Source organism: Aspergillus melleus (genome assembly GCF_016097325.1).
Source record: "Aspergillus melleus strain CBS 546.65 chromosome Unknown contig5, whole genome shotgun sequence".
NCBI lineage: Eukaryota > Fungi > Ascomycota > Eurotiomycetes > Eurotiales > Aspergillaceae > Aspergillus > Aspergillus melleus.
The window spans coordinates 3,394,113-3,418,774 of record NW_025763374.1 but is presented as its reverse complement, the minus strand read 5'-3'; the positions used below and the strand labels follow the sequence as shown (position 1 = coordinate 3,418,774).

Sequence of the window (24,662 nt, the reverse complement as noted above, 5' to 3'; positions counted from 1 at the left end):
AATTCCCCCTTTCTCAGGGACTGGTCGATCATGCGACCGCTGCCTGGAATCTCAGGCCCCGCCTGCCCTCCCCAGATCCCAATTCGGCAATCCCTGCCTCCTTACGCGATGGTTATTAGAATTTAGAATGTAAATCCGAAAACACAAAGTAGACAAGCGAACCGATTGACTTTTGCCCAAAGAAGAGAAAATTCTGAATCGGTCGGTGGAGTAGACCTAGGCCGTGGCAGGCCCTCCCATCCCATGGGTTTACGGGGTCGGGAAATTTGGCACGAACAAAAGGGCAGCGTTGGAAGAAGGTGAATATAAATAGAGTGGCTACGGGGCCTCCACTCGTCGCTGGGTAGACTCAGGATGAACCACACTAACCGTCATCGCCAAGGCTCGAGGGGGTTATCCTCTGAAATCGTGGCCCCCTGTTGTAAGCAAGAAAGAATCATTGATCAGATCAAATCCTTGGCTTCGACAGAGAAATCAATAATTCCCTACTGAATGATAATGCAATCCCCCTGGTATGGCATAACGGCGTACTGTAAGAAGGACCGGGAAACGGGCGGCCCCTTGCAGGCAGTCAGGCACTTTGCAGACGTAATACGCGTACCGTACGGCCAGTCGTTGGTTTTTTGGCGATCGTCAGGGCCCCCGTCAGTGGTACCTGGCTCTCCCTGCCGACGCGCTGCCATGGTCGGGTACCAGGTACTTACGGAGCATCCCTAACAACCCGAACCATCCTGTCATCGCTCGCCCGCAACTTGGACTTGGTCGTTTCGCCCCTCTCTGTTCTCCTCTCCCCTCCATCTGTTGTCTGTCTGCCTCGTCTTTCCTCTTCTCCCTTTCTCCCTCTCTCCTCTCTCTGTCCTACCTAGTTCGTCGGATGTCCACGATGCTTGTCCGTCGTTCCTCGTCTTGGCCTGTGAATCTGTTGACTTGCTAAATTGGTCTCCTCTCGGCTTCTCTCCTATTGATCGATCCACTCCTACCTACACCTTTCTCTCCAGTACAAACTACTGAGTCGCTCCTTTACACCCAATTTGTTCCATCTGGCCCTCTAAGCCTGGTTCGCTGCCGGGAGCTGTTCGCTCGCTTCTTTTTATCTTTCTTTCGTGTATCTCTCCCTCTTCCACCTATCTATTCCAGTCTCTCTAGACTCTCACCAATCCCGTATGATCTCGCGCTCTCTGATAGCCTGTTTTCTCGCCGCTAGGCTGACCTCATAACCCGACCTTTCATACAGTCCTCCTTTTCGCCCCAATCATTGTCTTACTCCCGATACTAAAAATTGCCGTCGCTCCAAAAATTACACCTGTTGCCGGATAGATGAATTGATCGGCCTTCTCCTCGTGCGATTGTTTAAACCGTCATTATCCCGCCAAAAAAAAGTTCTTTCATCGAAAAAGCACCTTGGGCGATACACTATGGACCCCTTTCGACCGCAGTTTGACACTCGCTCCCCCTCTCATGACACACTTCGCAGCGGGGCGCATTCGCCGCGCATCGAACACTACGATGGTGAAGTTCCGCCTGCCCTCTCTCCGTTAGATGCTTTCGCCGCCCAAGGTCGGCTTTTGGCTAGACAGCTAGAGGAGTCCGCCCGTAGAGAGCGGCGCATGAGCAGACTCCCTCCGTCTACAGTTGCTCGCTCTCTCTCCCAGCCTCGACCGGGTTATTTCCGTGCACCTTCCTCCGGAGATTCCTCGCAGGGAGGACGAGGTCTGTCCCGACAACCGACGCAAAAAGCCAACCCTGAGGTGGAAGAACCCAAATTTCGCCCGCAATCCGAACACCCCCGCCTCAGCTCCGTATCACATCTCGCCAGCGAGGACGGCCGTTCTAGTTATTATAACGCGACCCCCAAGAACGAACCGGTAATACCTGAGGCGCCATGTTCGGAGCCTCTTGTCGAGGAACCATCCGCCCGAGCTGCTCCCGAACCGCCTCGTCGATTTTATGCGGCTGCTCCCCCCGGGGTTTCTTTGACTGGACCGCCCCGAACTTCATCGAGCGACTCCGCCTCTCGACTGAACGTTCCTCGGAGCCTGGCTCCGCCCGCATCGCCTCTTTCGCGACCGTCCAGCAGCTCTCGAGTTCCGCAGCAGGAGAGTTCTGACGATGACTACAGTAGTTCTAATGGGGGCTCGATGTTTTCCAAACCACGCAAGATGTCATCGTGCAGCGCTGCGTCTATGCCCCATTCGCCCATGTCTCCTATGGTCCGTTCTCATCCTCGCTCGCCATCCCTGAGCTCGGAGACCTCGAACAACGGGACTCACCTGCCGCGTCCCTCGTACAATTTCTCGCGCCCGCTTAGTCGCTCGAGCACTAGCGTTTCTGCCCCTGCTCCCACTATATACTCGGAGCCGGCGTCTAGCGCTGCGCCCGGTACTATGAGCCGCGGACACAAACCCAAGCCTATCATGGTTCCGTCACACTCTGATCTGGCTAGCTACCTGGGGGAGGATCCGTCGTCCGCCGTCTCTTCTTACATCTACGCCAAATACTCCCTTCCCCGCGGTCGCAACGTGTCGCGCGACTCGGTAGTATTTTCTGGCCTGCAGACTCCCCACTTTGAATGGCAGGAGCCATTGTTCGAAAGCCCAGAGCAGATAAAAAATGCGCAGTCGCCGATGCCCGCGCGGACTCCGTCGCCGCCGCCTTCTCGCCAGGGCTCGATTGCGTCGCAGCAAACCCATTCCGTGTACGAACAAGCGCCTTCCGAGCGTCGGCTATTGACTTCCGACGCGGCCTCCTCATCCGATCATATTCCGCTGTCTCCCAAGATCGCACCCTCGGAGCCTGTTGCCCCGGAGCCTGTACCTTCAGATCCTGCTCCCTCAGACCCCACCCCCTCAGATCCTGCACCCGCGGAGCAGCCAACCCCGGAAGTGCCCCCTGCAGAGGACAAGAACGAGACCAACTCATCGGCAGACTCGTCGTCGACTCTTCGGCCGCAGACTGCAAGGCCGGCGTCATCATCTGGTCCCGTCTCGGCGGATGAGCACGTGACGAAGGGAATCGAATGCCACGAAAATGGGTCTTTGAAAGAATCTACCTACCATCTGCGGATCGCCGCGAAACAAAACCACCCCACGGCCATGCTGCTTTATGCTTTGGCTTGTCGACATGGCTGGGGAATGCGGCCGAATCAGCGGGAGGGTGTCCAGTGGCTGCGAAAAGCCGTGGACTCGGTCGGCGTGGAACTGGTGGATGACTCCAACACGTCCATTCCGGTCCGGGCCAGAGAACTCCAGAAAGCCTACCGAGCACAGTTCGCGCTGAGTATCTACGAACTTGGCGTTAGTCACCTCAACGGCTGGGGAATCGAACAGGACAAATCTTTGGCCCTGCGGTGTTTTGAGATTGCCGGTCAATGGGGCGATGCCGATGCCCTCGCCGAGGCGGGTTTCTGCTACGCCGAAGGCGTCGGCTGTAAGAAAGATTTGAAGAAGGCGGCCAAATTCTACCGACGGGCGGCTGCGAAGGGTATGAACATGGTTGGAAACAGCTGGTAGGTGGAAACTCGTCCTCGTGGAAGCAAGTCAGTCCGCGCCGAAGCTAATATGGAACTGTTCAATAGGATTTATAAGGACAAGTACTTGTCTGACGATGAATCGAATACTCAATCGCGTGGTCGCGGTCGCGGCCGCAGCCGGCAAGGCGGCACTCCGGAGAAGAAACAGCGCAGCAAATCCCGGACTCGCAGTCTATTCCAACGTAAGAAATCGGTCGCTGCTGAAGCTTAAAATGCCTGTAAATTGGGTTTGGAGCGAGATGCTTGCGGTCCGTGCTCAGCCAGAAATAACGACAGGCTAGACCCTTCTGGCCAGTGCTATCTGTCGTGATTCTAGCCCGTTCTCTTCTTCCTATTCTTACTTTCTTCATCCTTTCCATTCCCTGATTTAGGTCTTAGCAGTGATGGAAACTGTTACGAGTCTAAACCCTTCTTAACCTTCTTTGCAAACTTTCATTCCCGAGCCGTTGCTCCGGGCCTCTTTTCTCACACTCCTTTATCCACCTTGACCTTCTTTTTCTTTTGTCCTTTTTCTTCTTTGAACTTCTTTGAATTCAGCAGGTCTTGATGACTTGCTTTTCATAAAACCTCGAATGGATCAAGACGTTCCCGGAACCCTTGGTACCGTTTGCTTTGCGGGCATCGACTCTATTTCTTGGATACCCCTTAATTTCTAATCACTGCGTGATGTACCCTTCGAATGTTATTTCTTAACCTTCTTTCGTTTCTTCTTATCTTGTGTCTTTCATCGGTTTACTACTACTTGAACCTTTTTTTTTTTTTTTTTTTTTTTTCTCTTCTATTGTCGCTTCTCGCCTGTGATTCTTGTTTCTCATTTCTCCTAGTTTGTTTCATTTGCATCATTCCTTGGTTCTTTCTTGCCGGCCGTTTGAATCTCGTCTGCGGAGGTCATAGCTGATGTTACTCATGAAATATTGGGATAATTGGGATGCCCATCCGCCTCTAACGAAGCGAGATGGGTTGGATTGATACCCCCGGATAGTCATGGGAGGCCAGGGATGGGTGTCCCTGTAGGCCGATGGAAATATGGCGTCTGATCGTGTTTCCACAGAGCGATGTACATCTTGATGGTATCTTGTACAAGTATAATGGAGAGTATATATCTGTCTGTTTTATGGATCTTTTGTCCGTCTTTTTCTTTTTTTCAAATCATTATCCTCGGGAGTCGTAAGGGTATATTTGTAGTCGCCGGGTCACGCGTGCGGCTGAGGCTGAACCCTACCGATGGGCGCAACCTTCGTCTCCTTTCTTTCCTCCCCCCTCCTCACTCTTTTCTTTTTCCCACCTACCAATAATCCACCCAAGCGGTTTGAACTTCGAAACCTGACTAGACCTTGCAGGGTTACACTGCTGGTCTGCGTTTTGCCTCTCCTGTCGGTCGCCCCTCCCTAGCTTTGCATGATTCGCTCCGAGCCATCGTATCGAAGGAGGGGAAGTGCGTGCGCCTGACAATCCCTCGAACCAGCCGGCCTGCTCGATATTAAAAAAACCACCCTTACACAGTCTAAACCGGGGACGAAGAAATGAGAGTTTCCCATGGATGACGCCCCATTGGTTGTAGCTCTGACTGGACCGGACAATGGCCCGGGAGCAGTCAGACATCCGGTCACACTACTGTGCGAACTAGTCATGGACTCGTGAGTAGTCGCATTCTTCGATAATCGACCTTCCCCCAATGAGCGACCCCCTCGCGCCAAGGAACGATCGCCATGGGGAAATTTGGGGAAATTGGCCAGGTCCGGGGTTGCATTCTAGACGGAGTCGCTGCACGGTGTCCAATCGTCATCTTACTGATGCTATGGTATCATCGCGACTGGCATGCGAGGGAGGCACCCCCCAACACACCCTTTCTTTTCCTTTCTTCTCTTCTTTTTGAGTTCCCAGGAAGTCAAAATCCCGCCTCAACTACCTCGGTAGGCGTGTAAAGGCAACGTTCTTCGCCGTTTCCATGCTAACCTGAACTGCGGTCAACCGAACGAATGGGTTTTCCTCCGAGAGGTCATGCCTCCTAGACTAAATTTGCCCCTGTTTCTTATCTTCCTCTTTTTAATTTTCCTTTTTTTGCCTCCTTTCGGTCGAACCCGTTCGCTCCGCCTCCTTCCTTCCTAGCGTGTCCGAATAAGCAGTAGTGCATAGTGTTTTCTTATTTGCTTTTTGGAAAATTTCCCCTGCACGAGGTCCAGAAAGATGGCGCGAACCCAAAACCCTCCACCGCAAGCGAGTTCCGCGGTGCTTGATCTGGGTAACTGTCATATTAACAACATGTGAAGGACCCGCCCCTCTGGCCCAAAGGGACGTTCTAGTTCTTCTATAGATAATAGATATAGCATTGGGGGGATCCGTCGGGCTGGCCGCCCTCTCTTCGGTCCTTCCCTTCAGTCCCCGCGTTCCCGACACTCTGAGCGACCAGAAAAGTTGCATCCCCGGTCGCTCTTTGTCTGGTTCCTTTGGTGTTTCCCACTGACATTGCAAGAGGTGCGTTCATTTTTCAACGTGACTTCATTCACCTGATGGGGCAAACACCCCCGCATTCCCGTCAGCACTCTTTTGTTTGACACTCCAAAGAGAAACTGACATTTCCATCTTAAGTGCAACGCGCCTAGCAAGTCACCCCGGTTTGAAAGAGCACGCACCGTCCGGCAGGATAAAGCTTGGAGAACGGAAAAAAGAAATCATTGGTGTGTGTTTCCTGCTGCATGGATCTAGCACGGCCCTGTCATCGTGCATGCTGACCTGACGCAAGGGCTGGCTTATACTCGGTAGTCTTGGTCCGAGCGAGTGAGAACTGCTGTACACCGAAGCCCAGCAACACAGCCATATACACGCAATGGCAGGTGGAAAGCCCGATGTGACCGAGGTGGGCGCGATTGATGTGCCGCCAGCTCCGAAACCTAGTTTCAAGTCCCGCGTCGCCGCTCATTATAAGCGCTGGTGGTGGGCGCATGTCATCGCTTTAATCGTGGTCGTGCTGGTGGTCGTCCTTCCAGTGTAAGTCGATTCGTCTCATGCCGATGACAGGTTGATCAGACCCGGGAACCTACTAACGCCGTCCTTTGCCCTGGATAGGGTCTATGTCGGTTACCCGAACATCGCCCAGGGCGACATCGATGACTCGACTCTGGAAATCACGTCAATGGTCATCAGTGACCCCTCTCCCGACTCCTTCCAATTGAACCAGACACAGGTGCTCGGCAGCGACAGCCACTTCCATCCCAAAATCTATGCTTTCGACGCCGACGTTAGTCTCTCGGGAACCGCCCCGTTCGCAAAGGTCCGAGTGCCCGAAGTCAAGGCCAATGACGGGACCATCATCCCCGTCGAGCAGAAATTGGACCTGAGTGATGCGGATGCGTTTGGCGACTTCGCGAAGGCAGTGATGCTGAACGAGGAGATTCACCTGAACATCTACGGAAAACCCGAGTTGAAGCAGGGAAGCTTGCCTACGATCACCGTCACGTATAACAAGACCGTCACAATGAAGGGTGAGTATCCATCGGACAGGGTCGTCGCTCGGATCGAATGCTGATACACATGCTCCAAGGTCTCAATAAACTGGCCGGATTCAAGCTGCTCGATTTCCACGTCGGAAAGGCGGACTCGGATGGCAACAACGGGCACGGCAAAGTGTCGATCCCCAATCCGTCCGTGATGACCATCACTATGGTATGAGTGAATCAAATAGATGAAACGAGTCCCACCGGGTTCGGAAATCGGTTGGGAGCGCAATTTGTTGGCTGACCGCTTCGCTTTGCAGGGCAACGTTACTCTCGATCTGTCGGTGGAAGGCACCAACATCGGCCAGTCTTTCCTGAACGATTTGGTAATTCGGCCGGGGAACAACACCCTCGATATGAAGGCCAACGTAAGCTCTTCAAAGGTGGCCAAATTCTTGCCGAAGTACAAGGACAATATCGTTCCCGTCGACATCACCGGCAACTCCAGCGTGTATCATGGAAAGGACCTGCCATACTTTGCTGCGGCCTTGGCGGCGAACAAACTGACCGTCGATTTGAATGTGCTGGAAGCATTGTCCTAAGGGAATTCGCCGGGCGCGCGTCGGTCTATATCGACCGTCGGTGTGCGAGCTGGTTGCGGTCTGGATCTTTGTGTGTTACGGTGTACGATGAATGTGTTCTCTTTGTCTTTTTTTGTTTTTTCCTCTTAAGTAATAAGTTATGACATAATTAATCTCCAAACGTTTCGGACGATCGACCTGCCCTGTTTTTGTTGTTCCCTCCTTGTGTCTCCATAGTCTATCTCCGCTTGAAATTGCGGCCTTTTTCTCTCTCTTTAGTTTCTGCTGCTATCTTTCTTTGTCCCGTCTTCCGTCATTCCATCAACCTCACCTGTGGGTCCCTGAATCCTACCGGATTCCCCGCCGAGAACCAGAAAACGAGGTACATTCAATCTACTCTGGTCTAGAATATTTTCTTTTTCTTTTCATCATATTGACTATAGCGTTCCTCAATGTCACATGTCTACACCTTAATGCCCTTCCTCACGTCACCTGAGCGTCAAAAAGACCTCATCAGTGCCTATAAGAAAGCAATCAAAGACGTACGTCTTATTACTTGTTACGCTGACAGGCCTCATGCTCGGATTTATACGAAACGTGCCTTTGATCAGCGTTTACAGCGTTTTCAAGACGGCCAATTGCACACCCTGAAATCGTATTGCGCTGGTCAGCCATCGCCGACAGAAGATGTTTAGCGTCGCGATAATGGGCTTCTACAACCTAGTTGCAAACGTACGGCGCTGAATGAAATCAAATCTCATGGGATTTGCTTCTTCTAGCGCGTGTATGTGGATGCTATTGCCATTTGTCTCAAAGAAACTAGACGAGCACATCGAACATGTGCTGGGCTTTTGTGGCCGACTCAAGAATCGAATCTCAATCTTGAATCAGAAGAGGATCTTGTTTGCATCTCCATCTCTGTCTGAGCCGTTTGGATCCGCCGCCACTAGCTGCATGGCGCGCTGCAGCTCAGTGTCGTTCCGCCCATGCTATCGCCATGAGCTTTCTGCCCAAGCATGCCCAAGAACAACAGTCACAAAGCAGCAAAGAAATCCAAGCACGACGGCATGCTTCCTCCTTCGACACTATGATTTCTCTTCATATCTACAAAGAAGCTCAGGAATCTATTTACCCGCGGATACTAGAGAATGCGTTTTCTTTGTCAGTCCGAAAGCTCTTTCAGATCACTATTAACACTGCAAACATGAATACACCTATGGATTTGCATCCCGGCGAAACCTGTTTGCAGGTGGTCACAGCCTTTGGTTCCTTTGTTTGTAAAGCATACCATGTCCCATCCAGAATGAAGTTATATTTGGTTTCTGCCCGCGGGCTTCTCTGTCTTCCTTCCTCTTCTTTTCTGTATTCTCCTTTCCCCAAAGCTTCTGCATCGCGCAATTACTGCATACGTCTCCTCCGACAGCAGCAGAAGAGCCAGCTTGTTTGCATTCATAGTTTCATAGGATACTCCATCACCAGTCCTGTCCGCCCTTCAACCCTAGCCGCTTCTGGACGTTGCTAGATCGAAAGCGCTTGCTTTTTCAAATCCTGTTTTTGAAATGGACGACTCACAAGATGGTCGCGCGCGCCTCTTGGAATTGGAAGAGAAACTCCGGTAAGTTGGTTGTGCACAAGGCTAGATCTGATCGCCCAAAAGGACTGATGGGTCTGGTAGGAAGGCCGCCGAGGAAAACAGCTTGCTTGCCGCAGAGAACAACTCGCTTACCACAAAGAACAGCTCGCTTGTCGCAGAGCACAACTCGCTTGCCGCAGAGAATAAGTCGCTTGCGGAGAAAAACAGGTAAGTCAAAAACAGCGTTCAAGCAGACAGTCAGTTTGATGAGAGAAAACAGACAGGCTGACGAGACACTCAGGCAGGATGATGAGCTACTGCGGTCGACGACTTTTACCGAGTATATACGCCACTGCCATGAATCCCTTTCCAAACCTTTGAGAGTCGCGTCCTTGTCCGCATGTGTGAAAGGACCACTACAAGCCCCCACTCACAAGTCCTGCCCGAGGCTGCTGAAGCACTGGACAGAGTGCGAGGACGAGCAGGAAAATATTTACCGCTCAGTTTGCAAGTTTCTCGAGCAAAAGCGCCTTTTGGAACGCATCGTCGTCATACAAGGGAATGGGAAACAGGTCGAAAAAGACGCCATAGGTAGTGAAAAGGACCTTGAGATCTATGAGCGCTCCTCAGTGGAGAACCACGTCGCCCACATTATCGCAGCGCTCTGTGAGATTCCCGCTGCCCAAGAGACATTCCACCTCGGTTCCAAGGGTATTAGCTTCAAGAACCATTCTGAAAGCCTGTAAACACGTGCCAAAACCCGGTCTCAGGTGGCAGGAATGGCAACAGAAGCAGTCTCCAGGCCTGACTCCTTCTGTATCCACGATAACGAAAAAAGCAAGACCCTTCGGATTACGGGCGAATACAAAGCGCCGCACAAATTGCCTGTGGACAAACTTCGTGTAGGATTGCGGATGGAAAACTTCTATGAGGAACTTGTTCTGAGTCAAACCATCCCAACAGAAAAGAACGAAAAGTTCGAATACGATGCGGCTCGCCTAGCGGGTGCGGCTATTGTCCAGCAATACCACTCAATGATGGAGTATGGGATTGAGTACGGGTACATAACGACCGGTTTAGGGTTAGTACTGCTGCGAATACCCTACGAGAATCCGGAGACTAACTATTATCATCTTTGCGAGCCAAATGTTGAAGTAGACCAAGGGGACACGCAATGCTTGTTGCGACCTGTGACAGCCATTGCACGGGTGCTATGTTTGTGTTTAATGAGCTTGAGTTCATCGGCCCGGGGTCCCGAATGGCACAGCGAAGTAACACCCCTTACCTGGAAGACAGGCATTGATGAAGTATACCGTGGGCAAGCTGAGCAGTTCAAGAAGTGTCCAAAGTGCCTGGAGTGTCGGGAGTGCGAGAGGGCCCGAAATGCCAGACATGTCAGAAGTCTTCGAAGTGTAAGAAATGTCAGAAGTGTGAGAGGTGTGAGAAGTGTGAGAAGTGTGATAAGTCTCACACGCTCGAAAAGCCGTTCCCTCCTCGGCCCGGACATAGGAAGTCGACAAGAAAATCACCGATCCAGACCCGATCACGGACTACCTGCAGAAAACCTACGGACCAAGCGTCCCGGGATGACACCAACCCCGACCTTGGCCCCGCTCCAGGATCAAAACGTTGCTTTGGCGCTACCACGTCACCTACATTGTCTTCTCATGAGCAGCAATCAAAACGTCCTAAAGGCGAACATGATAGATCCAGAAACAACCACCGACATCGTGATGCACAGTTTTGCACCCAGAAATGCCTGCTTGGCCTAAGAAGGCGTGGCAAACTGGATGAAAATTGCCCCAACGTCAAGCTTCATCGAGAGAACGGCAGCAACTGTCACCGTACCACCACTCGCGGCTTGGTCAGTCTTATCAAACATGCAGTGGATGAATGCCTTGAGAACGCCGAGCCAATGGGGACCTGTGGATTGTCTGGCGCGCCGTTCAAAGTCACCTGCGTCAGGTACGGGTATACCGTCGTGGGGAAAGGAACCACTTGTTTTCTGTGGCGGCAGCTAGAGCGGGAGGCCGATGTTTACCGAATGCTCTCTCCTGTGCAGGGATCGGCGGTTCCCGTTTTCCTGGGGAAAATCAACATGCAGAAGATATATCGCCTTCATGGGGCCGGGAAAATTTGGCATATGTTACTTATGGGGTGGGGAGGCGATACAATCGACACGGTCAAGACAGATATCAGGACCGAGAACAGGAGCATAGCGAGGGCGAAGAAAGAGATTGAATCTCTGGGGGTTTTGCATCAGGACCTTGCGTCGCGAAATGTTCTTTGGAATGAAGAGCTAGACCGGGCCATGATCATCGACTTTCATCTTTGCGAGTTCGACCTGCACCGGGTCAAGAAGAAGCCGAAATGGTTGGTGGAGAAGGATAGTGGTCTTGCTTTAGCAGAAGCAGAGGACAATGACGAGACCCTGCGGCACTGCCCATACCACGGGACCTGTATCCATCGCCTGGTGAGGAGTTGCCCGAACGAAATGTATGGCATCTAGATTAACTACTGAGAACGGCGAGAAAACGGGCGAGGTCACATGATAGGTACCATCCCGTCTCAATTCCGCTTAGCCTGGTTTCGCCCAATCCACACTTGCTTCTTCCTTCTTCCCTTCTTTCCCCGTCTTCTCCTCTTCCCGAGTCCTTATCCAGGTGGTAGTACAGTGGGACTCGGACGACATTATCAGTTTATCAGACCAAATCTGCTTGACAAGATAACAAAAAGCCCGGTGGATCGGTTTGCTCTGCCGTTTCTGTACCTTGATCGCAGTTCCGCTCCCAACAGTTACCTAGTCAACTTGGCACCCCAATCCATTAGCAATTGAGTTAGCCGTCGAGACGCTGGCTCAGTCAATCATTAATTTATCTTGCTGCTACTATTTGGTAATCCGGACCCGCTAGTCGATTCGAATTATTGGAGATGTTCTCCAAGACTCCAACCCAACCACCTTTCCTTGTTGGGCCACGTTGGTGACTGATGATCAACATTCCAAGAATTCCCTCACCTTCGGACGCTTCGATGCTATCGTCATCCGATGCTTGGTATCTCGGATTTTTCCCGGAGGAACCCACCAGCCTCGAATTGGAAGACCCGGTCACTGTCTCTCCTCGCTCTATATAACTGTCCATGGCATCCGCAATGTCGGGCAGATCCTTTGTAGTCGACATCCAAGACAAGTAGTAAGCGACTCCCGCAACCTCCTTGACGCAATTCCAGCCGTGGGCAGTATTCATCATGGGGTTGTTCAATCTCAAGTCTCTCGCCGTGTCTGCCTTGGTGGCTGCCAGCCAGGCCTCTCCCCTTCTCTATACTCGTGCTGGCAGTGACTCCAACGCGACCTACGCCTACACCAACTCCAATGGCCTCAACTTCACCCAGATGAATACTACTCTGCCCAACGTCACCCTCTTCGCTACAGGTGCGTCACTTTTCCTTGGTTCGTTGCCTTTGGAAAATCAGTCAAACTCACAATGTCGCAGGTGGCACGATTGCCGGATACAGCGCTGACAGGACGGCTACCACGGGCTACAAGTCCGGCGCAGTCCCCATCGAGAAACTGATCAACAAGACGCCGGAGGTGCTCGACGTGGCCAATGTTGCGGCTGTTCAGTTCACCAACGTGGGAAGCGAGGACATCTCCTCGACCCTTCTGCTGCGCATGGCCAAGCAGATCAACGAGGTCGTCTGCAAGGATCCCACCATGTCCGGAGCCATCGTCACCCACGGCACTGACACTCTGGAGGAGACCGCCTTCTTCCTCGACGCCACCGTCAACTGCCACAAGCCCGTCGTGATTGTCGGCTCCATGCGCCCGTCAACCGCCATCTCGGCCGACGGCCCCTACAACCTCCTGGAGGCTGTGACCGTGGCGTCTAGCCCCGAGGCCCGGGATCGCGGTGCCATGATCGTTCTGAACGATCGCATCGTCTCGGCGTTCTACGCCTCCAAGACCAACGCCAACACCATGGACACCTTCAAGGCCCCCGAAATGGGCAACCTAGGCGAGCTCGTCTCCAACAGCCCCTACTTCTTCTACCCAGCCGTGGAACCTACCGGCAAGACGGCGTTTGACGTCAGCAACATCAAGTCCATCCCTCGCGTTGACATCCTCTACGCTTATGAGGACATGAAGAACGACACTGTCTACTCGGCCGTCGACAACGGCGCCAAGGGTCTTGTGGTACGTTCTGAACCTCCCCCCCTCCCCCCCTCCCCCCCTTCCCCCTTCTTTCCCTTTCACTCAGTGCCCTCCCCGAGAGCATCAATCACCACGTCACTAACACTCCTCTTAGTTCGCCGGCTCCGGTGCAGGCACCATCGGCACCTCTGCCCGCAACGCCATCCATGACGTCGTGAAGTCCTCGCAGATCCCCGTCGTCGTCAGCACCCGTACCGGCAACGGCGAGGTGCCCACCTCCGACGACAAGACCCAGATTGCCAGCGGATACCTGAACCCGTCGCATTCTCGCATTCTGTTGGGCTTGCTTCTGGCGCAGGACAAGGGTATCGAGGAGATTCGGGAGGTGTTTGCCAAGATCGTGGCTTAATTTTCTTCTTTCCAACACTCTTCTTAATATCTAATTGCTCTGAAGTGACTGACTGGCTGTGTACTATGGTCTGGTTATGAGATATGGTTTTTCGTTTTTGGGCCGCTTTGTTTACACTACAATAGACTAGATTAGACAGATAGACCGGTGAGGTTATAGATGATCTGGAAGATTATGTATAGACTTTTTGCTACTTGCTCGTTGGTTTAGACCTGATGGTGAGTATGGTGTATCAAACATGCGCAAATTCGGTAATAGATACTCCGGATTGTAGACAAATATGTGCAAAGGAATATAATTATATCATGGCGCTTTGATTCGCTACAATATGCTAAACATACAAGCCATAAAACAATGAGTACGGATCCATCACCGTGCAAAACAAAAACGAACCGATATCGCGATATATGGAAAGTGGGTAACATTTCCGCTTTGCTCTGTATATATTGCGGAAATCAGAAGTCGAAGATGTAGATGTAGTGAAAACAGTATAGCAACCGACAAGTCATATGCTATGCTATATGCGATGATAGGTGTGATTCTTTTTTCCCATCTCATTCTCCACGCAAAGGATTGATTCATCGTATCATTTGTTGAATTGTCGTGTTTTCATCCTTTTTCTTTTTTTCTTTATGAACATTCATCCCCTCTTCCTAGATCATATTGGGGAGAAGCTTGATTTGGACTTTCCGGCGGCTGGTTGATGAGGGCTCTGAGGTCGTGGAGTCGATGATCACATGGAAAGAACTTCCATTCGATCAATAATGGATTTGCCTAGGAACGAACTCAATCATGGAAGACTGTCTTCGAATGAGGTCTGATTGATTTCTTCCCTTAGATATATACGACCATAGCCCAAGCGTGGTGGACCGCGGATAGTTGATAGTGACGCAGACCATGACGGTACGGAAGCTGATCATCCACCCACCCCAGCAAACGCAGACTTGCCGAGCCCGTCGTTCAGAACAGCTCGTTTCGTGAGATCGTCGTGGATCCAAGATTCGATGCGTGACGCCGTGTCGCCCACCAGCTGGTCGTAGTAGATGTTTCGCGGCAGGAACATGGACTGGTGGGCTACTACCTCGTCCACGCCTTCCATGAGTACGGGCACCCAGAGGTCGTCTCGCCCTTTGATAGAATCTTTGGGAAGGTAGCAGAATTTCCGGAGGGATTTGGGAGGGGAGGTTTCCTCGTCGCCGTCGCCATGACCGCTGTCGAGGTCATTTGCCTGGTCTTGAGTATGTTTGGCTGTAATGTCACCGTGATTATCATCAGCAGTAGTGCGTGTCTGAACCAAGTCCTCAGGTTTGATATCCGCTTGCGAGGATGAAGCGTCAGAGCCACTTCGCAATCGCTCGTCCTGAGCACTGCCTTTCTTAGCCTTTTTCACAGGCCCTGTACTCGTTGTAAAGTAATTCACGAATCGAATCCGGTTGACTCCCGAGTCGGCAGGCGTGTTCCAGTCATCAATAGCCTCTAGCTCGATCAACTTTCGATGCCGCTTGATCAACTCAGGATAGTTATTCATGCACCCAGCATGGTCATAGTAGGAAAAGAAATACCGCACGAGGGACCGCGACAGATTTTCCGAGTACTTGGAGATAAAGTGACGGGCCCCGCTCCAGCCCTTCCATTTTGTCAGGTGGAGGTCGTTGGAGAATGCCGGGTCGAATGTCTGGTTCTGATTCGGAACGTTGAACCCCCCTGGAGAAGGAGGTGCCTCAGCATCACTGGCATCGTCTGACGAGCGATGGAACAAGCTCCCAATACCGGTGGCCACCACTCGGGGATGGAGACCTAGGAATGGAACGTCAAAATTCACGAGGCCTAAGATGCGATGCTTCAAGCAGTGATTCCGTGATAGTAATGCCACCTCAGAGGAGACGATGCCACCGAGACTGTGGCCGAGGAGGATGACATCGAGATCAGGTGCCTCATGGGGGGACAACCTGTTCACTAAATGAGTATTGTGACTGTTTGGATGCATTACATTTCGACAGAACCGCATACCATCGACTAAAGTGGTCTCGCGCAACATGGATCGGCCCGCGAGTCTTGTACCGCGGATATACTTTAGTATAGATCACATGGCTTTCGCTCAGTGAGATGGTGAGTAGATCATGAAGGTGTTTCGGAAAATTTTGAAAGCTTTCTTCGGAGCCCATGAAGCCGTGAACGTAGATCAGCAATAATCGACGCTTCTCGTCGCCACCTGCCGAGGGGTCTAGGGCCAGAGACGCCGTGGAACGAAAAAAGCGACTCTGGCCGATGTCATGACTAGGGGGAGCTAGACGGGAGGGGTCAAACTCCTCATACGCCGGGGGAGGATTCGAGCTCCATTCGGCGGACATGGGGAGAGGGCCAGAATGGGATCTAGAAGGATGGAAACGATGGAATTCGAGGGTGACGTCTGTCCCCCTTATTATTTTTAGGCAGCGAACATCGGCCGGTCGGACTAACCCGATTGGGAACAGCATCTATGGGGGTTTGTTGATCTTCACGAAGAATGATGGTTGGGTGAACAACTCATGGCTATTCTTGTGGCTGTGCAGCAGATGCGTTCCCTTGCCTCTTTTGAGCCAAACCATCGCCTGCCATGGAAGGTCGAGAGAGTCCAGCGAACCATCCTCTGAACGGGTTTCCGGCGAATCTGCCATCGTTACATTTGACCAGGCTTAAACACTCCATGAGAAAAAAATGAAGACAGTTCAATCCAATGGGAACGTACATAGTACAGTACAAAGTGCATTCTTCATTTGATACGGATACCAGAAACAATTACTCAAACACACACTAGCCTCCAATTGAAGCCCCTTCCCTTCTGTTCGTCGTTCTTTCCTCGTTTTCTGCACACGGTGGTTCTTTTCGACGGCTCTTTCGGATCGGTTACATTTCGTGGAGCGTGTTATAGCCGGTTTCTATCAGACTCCGAGCGCCCTGAGCATCTCCTCCGATGTGCCAATAGAATAACCCTCCAAGCTTGGACTTGGTGACAAATTTCGCCTTTTGCTGCACCGTTCGCGGGGTATCGTAAGTCACAAAACCGCCATCCCCTCCAGAGCAATATGCCGCCCCAAGTTTATCGTCGTGGTGCTCTTTAGCCCCCGGTCGAGGCAGGGCGTTGTAATCGAATACTCCATCCTCCCCGCCGCAGCCGGCGTAACGCTGCCCCGGTTTGCTACTGTCGAGGAAAGATCGGCCATAGGCGGGAATTCCTAGTAGAAGCTTCTTCGGGTCGACTCCTTGGGACAGAACATATGACACAGCGGAATGACACGAGACAGCCCCCGGAGAGCGGCCGTAGAGTTGCGCGTGGTGACCAGTCTCATTCGTCCAAGGCCCCGAAAAGTCATAGGTCATGATGTTAATAAGGTCCAAGTACATCTGCGCCTTGGACAGATCGATATTCCGAAGAGCCCATTGTCCCGCCGGGAGACAAGTCGCTAGTACGTATCGCGGCGCAGGCAACGCTTCCCTAAGTCGCGCCAGAAGACGCACGTAATCGAATCCCTGCTGAGGGTCCGCCGGGTGCTCCCAATCAACTGGCAAGAGGGTCAGTACCGCGAATCAGATGATTGAGGGCGTACGAAGGATCCGGTTCTACCGTCGATGCCATCCAGACCGAACTGGTCCACCAGCTGCCTGGCCGTCCGGGCAAAGGTCTCCACGCGGGCTTGGCTGCGGGCCACGCCGGCGAAGTTTTCACTTCCTTTGCCCCCTCCCCCAACGGACAAGACGACTTTCAGCTTGGGATACTGCGATTTCAATTGCGTGAACGCCCGGATACAGCCTTGCGTGCCGTCCACCGGCATCTGCACATCCGCCCATTCATCACTCAACTAGAACTCGGCGTATTGGTCAGCAAACCATCCGACCCCTAAAATTCACGTCCCTCGGGGTGAAAGGAGCATGGGCGGGAGATCCACATAGACTGTGCCGTCTTCTTTGACCCTAGAGAGAAAGAAATAGGCTGGTTAATATTTGTCTCGAACCAGAGCCAAGCGGAGGGATCCCCGGTGGTTGTGTAAGACTAATACCAAGCAAACGCGTAGAAGACATGTGAGACAAATCCCAGTCTGAGCGAGGAGGGAGCTTGTTGACGGTAGATTCTCCAATTCGGATAGTACGCCGCATTCAAGTAGAATGGCACTTCATACGAGCTGTTACTGGACCGCTCGGCGGCCTTGCGCCGCCAGTGGGGGAAGAGGGATCCGGAGAACATGGCGGGCGGTGTATAGAGGGAGAGGGGAGGAAGGTAGGGGCGACAGAAGGATAGGAGAGAGATACAATCAATAATGATACAAGAACAAGTACGAAGAAGAAGAAGAAGAAGAAAAGAAGAGGAAGAGGAAGAAGCAAAGGAAAGACCAGAGAGAAGGCGATGAGAGCGCAACTGCCTATTACGGCGGGGGTCACGTGTGGTACTTTGCGCAGTTTTTACGATTTGCTTCCATCTGCATTTCCTCTTTCTCTGCCTTGTCGTCTTCGTCTTCGTTTTGGGCGCTGAAATTCCTTAGGTTTCTTCTCGACGCAGCCACTGACAGTCCGTCGTCATCACCTCCAAAAAATCAAAAATCAATAATAATAAAAAAAGCCTCCATGCTGAGTCAATCCGCTAGAAGGCAACAAGGCAAGTGAGCAGCAGAATGACATAAATGCCATGCACCTCACCTGACGCGCATACTCCCCGTCAATGAGAGAAAATGGCGCCCCCCGCTGACTGCTTCGGTTTCTTGTTCTCCAGCCTGTCTGCGGCGTTGACGATGCAGGCAGGGGGGGAAATGTGAAGCACCCCAAAGGGTCTTTGCTGCTGATCGCAAGTGAAGGCCCAACCGTCGAGCGGACGATGTCCACCCCCACCTTATTCTTTTTGTCTTTCTGTCTAAGGCTCTAAGCCCCCGACGAGGGATGCAATAATCGTGACCATGGCCGCAGTCAGACGGAGGCGTTTGATGGATCGGGCGGGCCGTCGTCGGTGAGAATCCGTGGGCATGGGCCATGGGCGACTTCTCTGATCTCTGATTTCTCCCTGAGAAGTGGATCGGACCATCCGCACCAAATGTCAGCGACTAAGATTGGATCAACAAGTGGTCGACTCCGTACGCCAATAGAAAACGAAGAAAGATCAGAGCATCCCCCGGTTTGAAAGATAGTTTCCGTCCGGACTGAGAGATCGGATTTGAGAGAAAGGATCTTCCTCGAAATTATTTCTCCTTAAGGTTTTTCTTCTCATGCTCGTTGCTTTTTCCGGCCTCGTTCGCTAGACCTGGGAGCTTGTGGGGAGAAATGCAGCCGCCGACTAGCGATTTTCATCCCCGCATGACAATGCCTGCCTTGCGATCTGACTGGCGCTCGGATAGTCAAGGATCACTCTTGCGTCAATTACTGAGTACGGAGTATACCAGTCATGTCTTCCGTCTGTCCATCGGTCTAATTCTGGAGAGAATGGCCTCTACCCATAGGTAACAGCACGTGCCACCCATCTCCTCCTGACTAGGGCTCTCTCCCCAAGCATAGACTGGGCCTCCGTCAACCCAAGTCGTCCGTGGAGTCTTGCAAAAGTCCTTGTCGATCGCAGAATATCATGCTGCGCATTTGGCCGGTGCTTTGGCTGCGAAAATGGGGCATGTGATCCCTGTATGCAGGGGCAACCGAGACCAAGTAATCATCGCATTATTGGGCCTGCTGCAGCTTGGCCATGTTCCAAGTAAGGCGGCATGGCTGGCGTGGGGATGACAGACGAGCTATTGACTTACTTACACCGTACATGGTAAGTATTGTGTACACTGTACTCCGTACTCCGTACTCCGTACATGTCTAGTGTCCATAGTAGATCGTAGTGGGCCATATCGGATCTGCGGAGTGCTGGTTCGATGCTGCCCTCCGACCGTCCGGCGTCAACATTATTCGAAATGCGACCCGATGCCATTCGTATTCCAATTCCCGCCTCAATGCGCTAAGCGGATGGGGTATTTTTATTCCACTGTGGACCGAGACATGTTCTTTTCATCTGCCATTTGATTATGGTCGCTTTGGATTCAATTGCACAGTCGTCTAAGCGTTCCGTATGCTAAACAAATAGTCGTCGTTCACCGTTTGCGCGTCATGTCGTCCTCGGAGTTTAAACGGACACTCTAATTGTTACCTTCCGCTATAGATTTGAAAAATTTGGACAGCTGCTTTCTTTAGCCAACTATCATGCTTCCCGCTGGGTTTCAGAAAAGGATTCAAGTGAGCTTTAAAGCCCTCTTCCCACGCCCACTCAACCCTTACCTGTCCGAGTAGCTCGGAGTGTGACAGCTTCAACTTAATAGCAGCAATGCTTTCTGGGAATTCCATCTGAATTATAGAGAGATAGGATTTAGAGGCCGAAGATCGAAATTGACTCAGACTATAATGGCTCTAAGCCGCCAGAAAACGCATCTCATAGGCCACTTGATTTCGCCGGAAATAGCAAACATATGTCAGAAAAAGTATGTATACACAGTAATATTTAGATCAAACAATGTCATTATCTTATCAGTTGGCGGCCGTTTCAAGCACCGATGTCGAAGGTTATAATATAACACTATGATCGCCGTTCATCTGTCCCCAGACTTTTCCCCCACGCTATCATAGATCCTCAGAAACAAATCAACAACATATAATCATTCTGACAGAAAAACACCCAAAAACTAGAAAATAGCAACCGCAGCCGCCGCCGCCAACGGAGCCGCAGTAATCAAAGCCCTAGCCGGGCCTGCAGCCCTCGCAGCATCAGGCGTCTCAGTTGCCTGAGGGGCCGTGAACGACGACAACCCCCCAGTCACCTTCATAGCATAGTAGCCGACCTGGTCGGTGCTGAAGCTCGACGAACTAGTCGTGCCGGTTGAATAGGCCGTGCCGCTCATCGTCCCGGTCGCCTCGTAGCTCATGGAGCAGCTGGCGGACTCAGAGAAGGAGGTGAAAGAGCACTGCATTTCGCGGGTGACGGTGACGCCGTCGTCTTTATCTTTGCCCTTGCCGGTTTCCCAGGCCGTGTAGACGCCGGTGAAGCTGTAGGTCTCGGAGCCCTGGATGAGGGTCCAGGGCTTGTCGATGTGGCAGTCGGAGGTGGGCGCGTCTTTGAGGCAGTCCACGGCGTATGTGGTCGCTACGGCGTTGATGCCGGCCACGCTGGCGGCGGTGCTCGTGTACCTGGGAATCTCGATGCTGGTCCAGTCGGCAGCGAAGTAGGGGATGGTCGTGGTGTCTTCGGCGATGGAGAGTCCGGCGAGAGCCGCGATGAGTAGGAAGGAGGTCTTCATCCTGCGTAGAGCACGAAGATATGGAAATAAAGGTGAATTGGTAGATGTAGATTTTTCTCGTGTCTGAAGTTTCGATTAGAAAAGGCAGAAAGAGCAGAAAAGTTAGCACGAGGGACAACGCCCAGTAAATAGTATATTCTGAAAGCCGTTGACCAGGGGGCAAGGCCTTGCTCGAACGCAAATTCTAGTTATCATAATCAACCCATGGGGGCCATATCACCCAAACGGGCTAGATATCGAGACTTTCATGTACGGTTCAACTACTAGCCCCGGAGTTCGCTCCTGAATGGAGAGCGCCATGAGCCATGAGTCACAAACTATGACAGCTAGCTAGGGGTTGAACAAAGCTCTGTGCATTGAATCCCTGGTGGGATTGAGATATGAGGCTCATTTTGGTACTATTGGGGTTGCATCGCTTCAGTAGCGTTTCTTGGGCCCCTTTTATTGGGCTTTGACAAGACCGGCGTGGACTTTAGCGAAATTTGCACTCCGCGCCCAGCGATGTTGTTGATTGTTTTGGTTGGCTGCTAGGTGCCTAGTAGACTTAGTAGTCAAGTAGCATGGGACTAATGCTGAATCGGGTCTTCTCGGAGATGGTTCTCAAGTTGGTGTGCCTCCATGACCTACAAGGCGGAGAATTTGATGAAAGATGCCTTTGAGCGTGCAAGTAGAAATTATCCCGATTATCGCATATATAGTGACATCTATGATAATGTTTCCTCTACCATAAATGTTGATACCGACTTCGACAGCCTGCCAGACTGCAAGGCTTCCTTCTATATAACATTATCTTCAGTCATTCTCTTCCTCTTCTTCTTCGGTTATCCTCTTCTTTAGTATTTCCCTTATGGCAAGGAAAGTATCGACTTAATGAGAGAGTTGTTAATCAAGGCTGATGTGCAAGACAAGGCGATATCCGGCATTGAGTTTAGCCCCCAAAGCACCTATGGGTTTCCACTCCTTCTTCCGGAATGTAGGTTGGGGTCCTTGAAGCCCCATAATTGCTTAAATTGATCAATCCATAAGGCTACATCTTCTAGGCAGTAGGTATGCACCGAACTCTTTCCAATTTCTTAGGCTACTTTGTCTGCCTACTGCTTTCTCTAGAACTACGCTCCCGCGTTGATGCCGTAGGATTCTCTCCAATGAGAAAAATGCTCTTTCGTAAGCTCATCGGCTTGAACCTCGAGATCATGGTGCTCGGAGAGAGTGTCACGACCGATTCCACGGCGTCTGAACCATCTAAGAAAAAATGGGAGGATAACGTAAGTCATTCTTGCTGTTAGATGATTGTAGACGGCATTCTGCAATTGGGAAGCAGCCTCCTAATGTCACTACTTGCTTTCATAAAACGCAGAAGTGACTGTCTCAAGAGTGGAGTACTTGAGAAGTGTAAAAGTTTCTTCTAGTATGAACGAAGCCCACTTTGAAAAGGATGAAGCGGTCATAGAAAAGCTTGCCTGTCTTTGGCGCATCCACAAGTCAGCGCTAACGATCACTTCATAAATCCCAAGTGCTGTTTAGAAGGGACTGTCTTTTGTTGACCTGTAAGGATGCATGATTTCCTGCCATCACACTATACACATCAGTTCGATTGACTCAATCAAAAGCTGCACGGATCAGATGTATAGAGGGACATCAGCTAATATATTTTGGAAGAGAGGGAGGGGAAAAGAAAGAAGCAGGAAAACCACTGAGTACGACCCTTGACATTGTACTGAAATCGAACCGAGATCATACACTCCTTCCTTCTTTATATCAAACCAGGTAAAAATTCGTATGCCATGGTTGGGTCACTTTCTACAGTTGCATCAGGTTCATTACATAGTAACGGGAAGGAAAGTCTAGGTCGGGGGATATGACGTGTATGTTCATCGAACAAGCAAAACACAATTCCTCTCAGAGAAACAACCAAACCATTCTTGTCTCTTCAAAATGAAAGAAGAATAGTCCCCATGGAGTATTATTAATGTTGTGAAGAAGAACCCATCTCTTTCCAGCATGAACATGATTGGCATGACTAAGCCTTCATTGTCCCATTGCCACCGCTTTCCATTTAGGATCTCTTTGATCTTCCTGCCATCTTTCAGACCTCTAACTTGCTCACGTTCGTTCATTGTACCCCCTTCATCCCTCATTCCGAAGCCCATTAATAGCCTCTGGAGACTTCCACTGTCATGGCTGCAGACGTGAGTCACGCTGCGGCGCAGATCCTATCCACCGATAACGCGCGCGACCCCAGCTACGACGAATTCTCCTTCCTACCTTTCCTCCGCCAGAACTTTAGCTTCGGCCTCGCCAGCGATGTCCCTGTCTGCAAGGCTTACAGCGAGGGCCACTGCCCTCTAGGGCCCGCATGCCCAGATCGCCATCCCACCCCGTCGCGAGTCACGACGTCGACCACCACCGCCTCAGGGCTGGCACCGTCCACAACCCACGGATCGCTAGTCTGCAAACATTTCCTCAAGGGCCTTTGCAAAAAGGGACTGAAATGCGAATATCTGCATGAATACAACCTGCGACGGATGCCGGAATGCCAGTCCTTCTCGCGGTCCGGCTACTGCCCCAACGGTGACGATTGTCTCTACCAGCACGTGCGGGAACAAGCTCGACTTCCCCCCTGCGAGCATTACGATCGGGGATACTGTCAGCTGGGGCCGCTATGCGCGAAACGCCACGTGCGTCGACGCATTTGCCAATACTACCTGGCGGGATTCTGTCCGGATGGAAAAGCCTGCGTCAATGCCCATCCGCGATGGAGCGAGAATCTCCCGCGACCGTCAGTCCGGGTCGAGAAGAGCGAGGAGGAACTGGAGCGCGAGAAGATTTTGATCCGGGAGGAGCAAGAAAGGGAGAAGGAGCGGGAGCGAGAATGGAGGTCTGAACGTGGCCGCGGCGGGGGTTTCATGCGTGTTCGGTTCAGGGGACGAGGACGTGGTTAAAGATCCTCCTCAGATGGAGGGAGGGTTCTGACCAGCATTTGGTGTTTGAGTTAAATTATTTTGGAGTTTCTACGATCATCTCAAGATACCCCCAATTCGAGGCATTTGACGGTTACCTTAACCCCACGCACGGGAAGAGCCAATGCAACTTGTACCAATGGCAATTTCATTTTCCTTTTTTATTTTCTCCAATTGTCGAGCTATCGAACCATTTGGTCACGGACAGGCGAAGTCCGGACTCCGGAGCGATGAATGAGTTCCTAACCAGATTGGGGTCGGGTATGTTGATAAAGTACTGTTTACGGCGCCAAAAAATGGCATCATGTACGATTCAAAGTCTCCTATAGGTTGTAGAAATTAGGAGTGGGCCTCCAGGGTGCACTCATGCAAAATAGCCGGGATCTTATCAGACTTTGGAGTTTAGGATACTACGCATTTGAAGGTTGTACTCGGCGAGGTAGTAGTAGGAGGTGACATCATGATTACCAGTATGTACTTGGTTAGTTCTTACCTATAAGATAGACATAGTTAGGAGAAATGGAATTATAGACACAAACAAAAGAAGAAAAATAGATATCTAGAAGAAAATCCACGGCAGAAGAAGAGACCAAAACCGGCAAATGGTCTTACTGGAATCTGAATCAGAGATCAATAATAATCGGATTCATACTAGTGATAGTGTGGGAAAGCGAAGGTTCCAGTGCCGACTTCATTTGTCAACGCTGTGTAAGAATCAGCTAAACCGGCAAGTATGGCGC

At 51.4% G+C, this 24,662-nt stretch overlaps 10 protein-coding genes across 10 annotated transcripts; 6 read left to right on the top strand and 4 right to left on the bottom strand.

Moving 5' to 3' along the window:
* Window positions 1-1,415: 1,415 nt before the first annotated feature.
* LDX57_009508 (uncharacterized protein) lies at window positions 1,416-3,509 on the top strand (the record flags this gene model as incomplete). Its single annotated transcript, XM_046091238.1, has 1 exon — window positions 1,416-3,509. The coding sequence occupies one exon, from the start codon at window positions 1,416-1,418 to the stop codon at window positions 3,507-3,509; it is 2,094 nt and encodes a 697-aa protein (XP_045947215.1).
* A 2,847-nt stretch (window positions 3,510-6,356) lies between these two features.
* On the top strand, window positions 6,357-7,565 carry LDX57_009507 (DUF3712 domain-containing protein; the record flags this gene model as incomplete). Its single annotated transcript, XM_046091237.1, has 4 exons — window positions 6,357-6,517; window positions 6,596-7,011; window positions 7,071-7,192; window positions 7,284-7,565. The coding sequence occupies 4 exons, from the start codon at window positions 6,357-6,359 to the stop codon at window positions 7,563-7,565; spliced, it is 981 nt and encodes a 326-aa protein (XP_045947214.1).
* Window positions 7,566-9,103: 1,538 nt separating this feature from the next.
* LDX57_009506 (uncharacterized protein) lies at window positions 9,104-9,966 on the top strand (the record flags this gene model as incomplete). The annotated part of the gene is made up of 3 exons (XM_046091236.1): window positions 9,104-9,159; window positions 9,220-9,345; window positions 9,419-9,966. The coding sequence occupies 3 exons, from the start codon at window positions 9,104-9,106 to the stop codon at window positions 9,861-9,863; spliced, it is 627 nt and encodes a 208-aa protein (XP_045947213.1). The 3' UTR covers window positions 9,864-9,966.
* A 1,066-nt stretch (window positions 9,967-11,032) lies between these two features.
* On the top strand, window positions 11,033-11,626 carry LDX57_009505 (uncharacterized protein; the record flags this gene model as incomplete). Its single annotated transcript, XM_046091235.1, has 1 exon — window positions 11,033-11,626. One exon carries the CDS (start codon window positions 11,033-11,035, stop codon window positions 11,624-11,626), a length of 594 nt encoding a protein of 197 aa, XP_045947212.1.
* A 737-nt stretch (window positions 11,627-12,363) lies between these two features.
* LDX57_009504 (asparaginase ahrA) lies at window positions 12,364-13,676 on the top strand (the record flags this gene model as incomplete). The annotated part of the gene is made up of 3 exons (XM_046091234.1): window positions 12,364-12,547; window positions 12,609-13,309; window positions 13,422-13,676. 3 exons carry the CDS (start codon window positions 12,364-12,366, stop codon window positions 13,674-13,676), a joined length of 1,140 nt encoding a protein of 379 aa, XP_045947211.1.
* Window positions 13,677-14,592: 916 nt separating this feature from the next.
* Window positions 14,593-16,027, bottom strand: LDX57_009503 (uncharacterized protein; the record flags this gene model as incomplete). Its single annotated transcript, XM_046091233.1, has 2 exons — window positions 14,593-15,625; window positions 15,687-16,027. 2 exons carry the CDS (start codon window positions 16,025-16,027, stop codon window positions 14,593-14,595), a joined length of 1,374 nt encoding a protein of 457 aa, XP_045947210.1.
* A 535-nt stretch (window positions 16,028-16,562) lies between these two features.
* Window positions 16,563-17,488, bottom strand: LDX57_009502 (glycoside hydrolase family 18 protein; the record flags this gene model as incomplete). Its single annotated transcript, XM_046091232.1, has 2 exons — window positions 16,563-17,218; window positions 17,281-17,488. The coding sequence occupies 2 exons, from the start codon at window positions 17,486-17,488 to the stop codon at window positions 16,563-16,565; spliced, it is 864 nt and encodes a 287-aa protein (XP_045947209.1).
* A 218-nt stretch (window positions 17,489-17,706) lies between these two features.
* On the bottom strand, window positions 17,707-17,898 carry LDX57_009501 (uncharacterized protein; the record flags this gene model as incomplete). Its single annotated transcript, XM_046091231.1, has 1 exon — window positions 17,707-17,898. One exon carries the CDS (start codon window positions 17,896-17,898, stop codon window positions 17,707-17,709), a length of 192 nt encoding a protein of 63 aa, XP_045947208.1.
* A 2,452-nt stretch (window positions 17,899-20,350) lies between these two features.
* LDX57_009500 (uncharacterized protein) lies at window positions 20,351-20,962 on the bottom strand (the record flags this gene model as incomplete). The annotated part of the gene is made up of 1 exon (XM_046091230.1): window positions 20,351-20,962. The coding sequence occupies one exon, from the start codon at window positions 20,960-20,962 to the stop codon at window positions 20,351-20,353; it is 612 nt and encodes a 203-aa protein (XP_045947207.1).
* Window positions 20,963-23,139: 2,177 nt separating this feature from the next.
* Window positions 23,140-23,904, top strand: yth1 (cleavage polyadenylation factor RNA-binding subunit YTH1; the record flags this gene model as incomplete). Its single annotated transcript, XM_046091229.1, has 1 exon — window positions 23,140-23,904. One exon carries the CDS (start codon window positions 23,140-23,142, stop codon window positions 23,902-23,904), a length of 765 nt encoding a protein of 254 aa, XP_045947206.1.
* Between the last annotated feature and the right edge of the window lie 758 nt (window positions 23,905-24,662).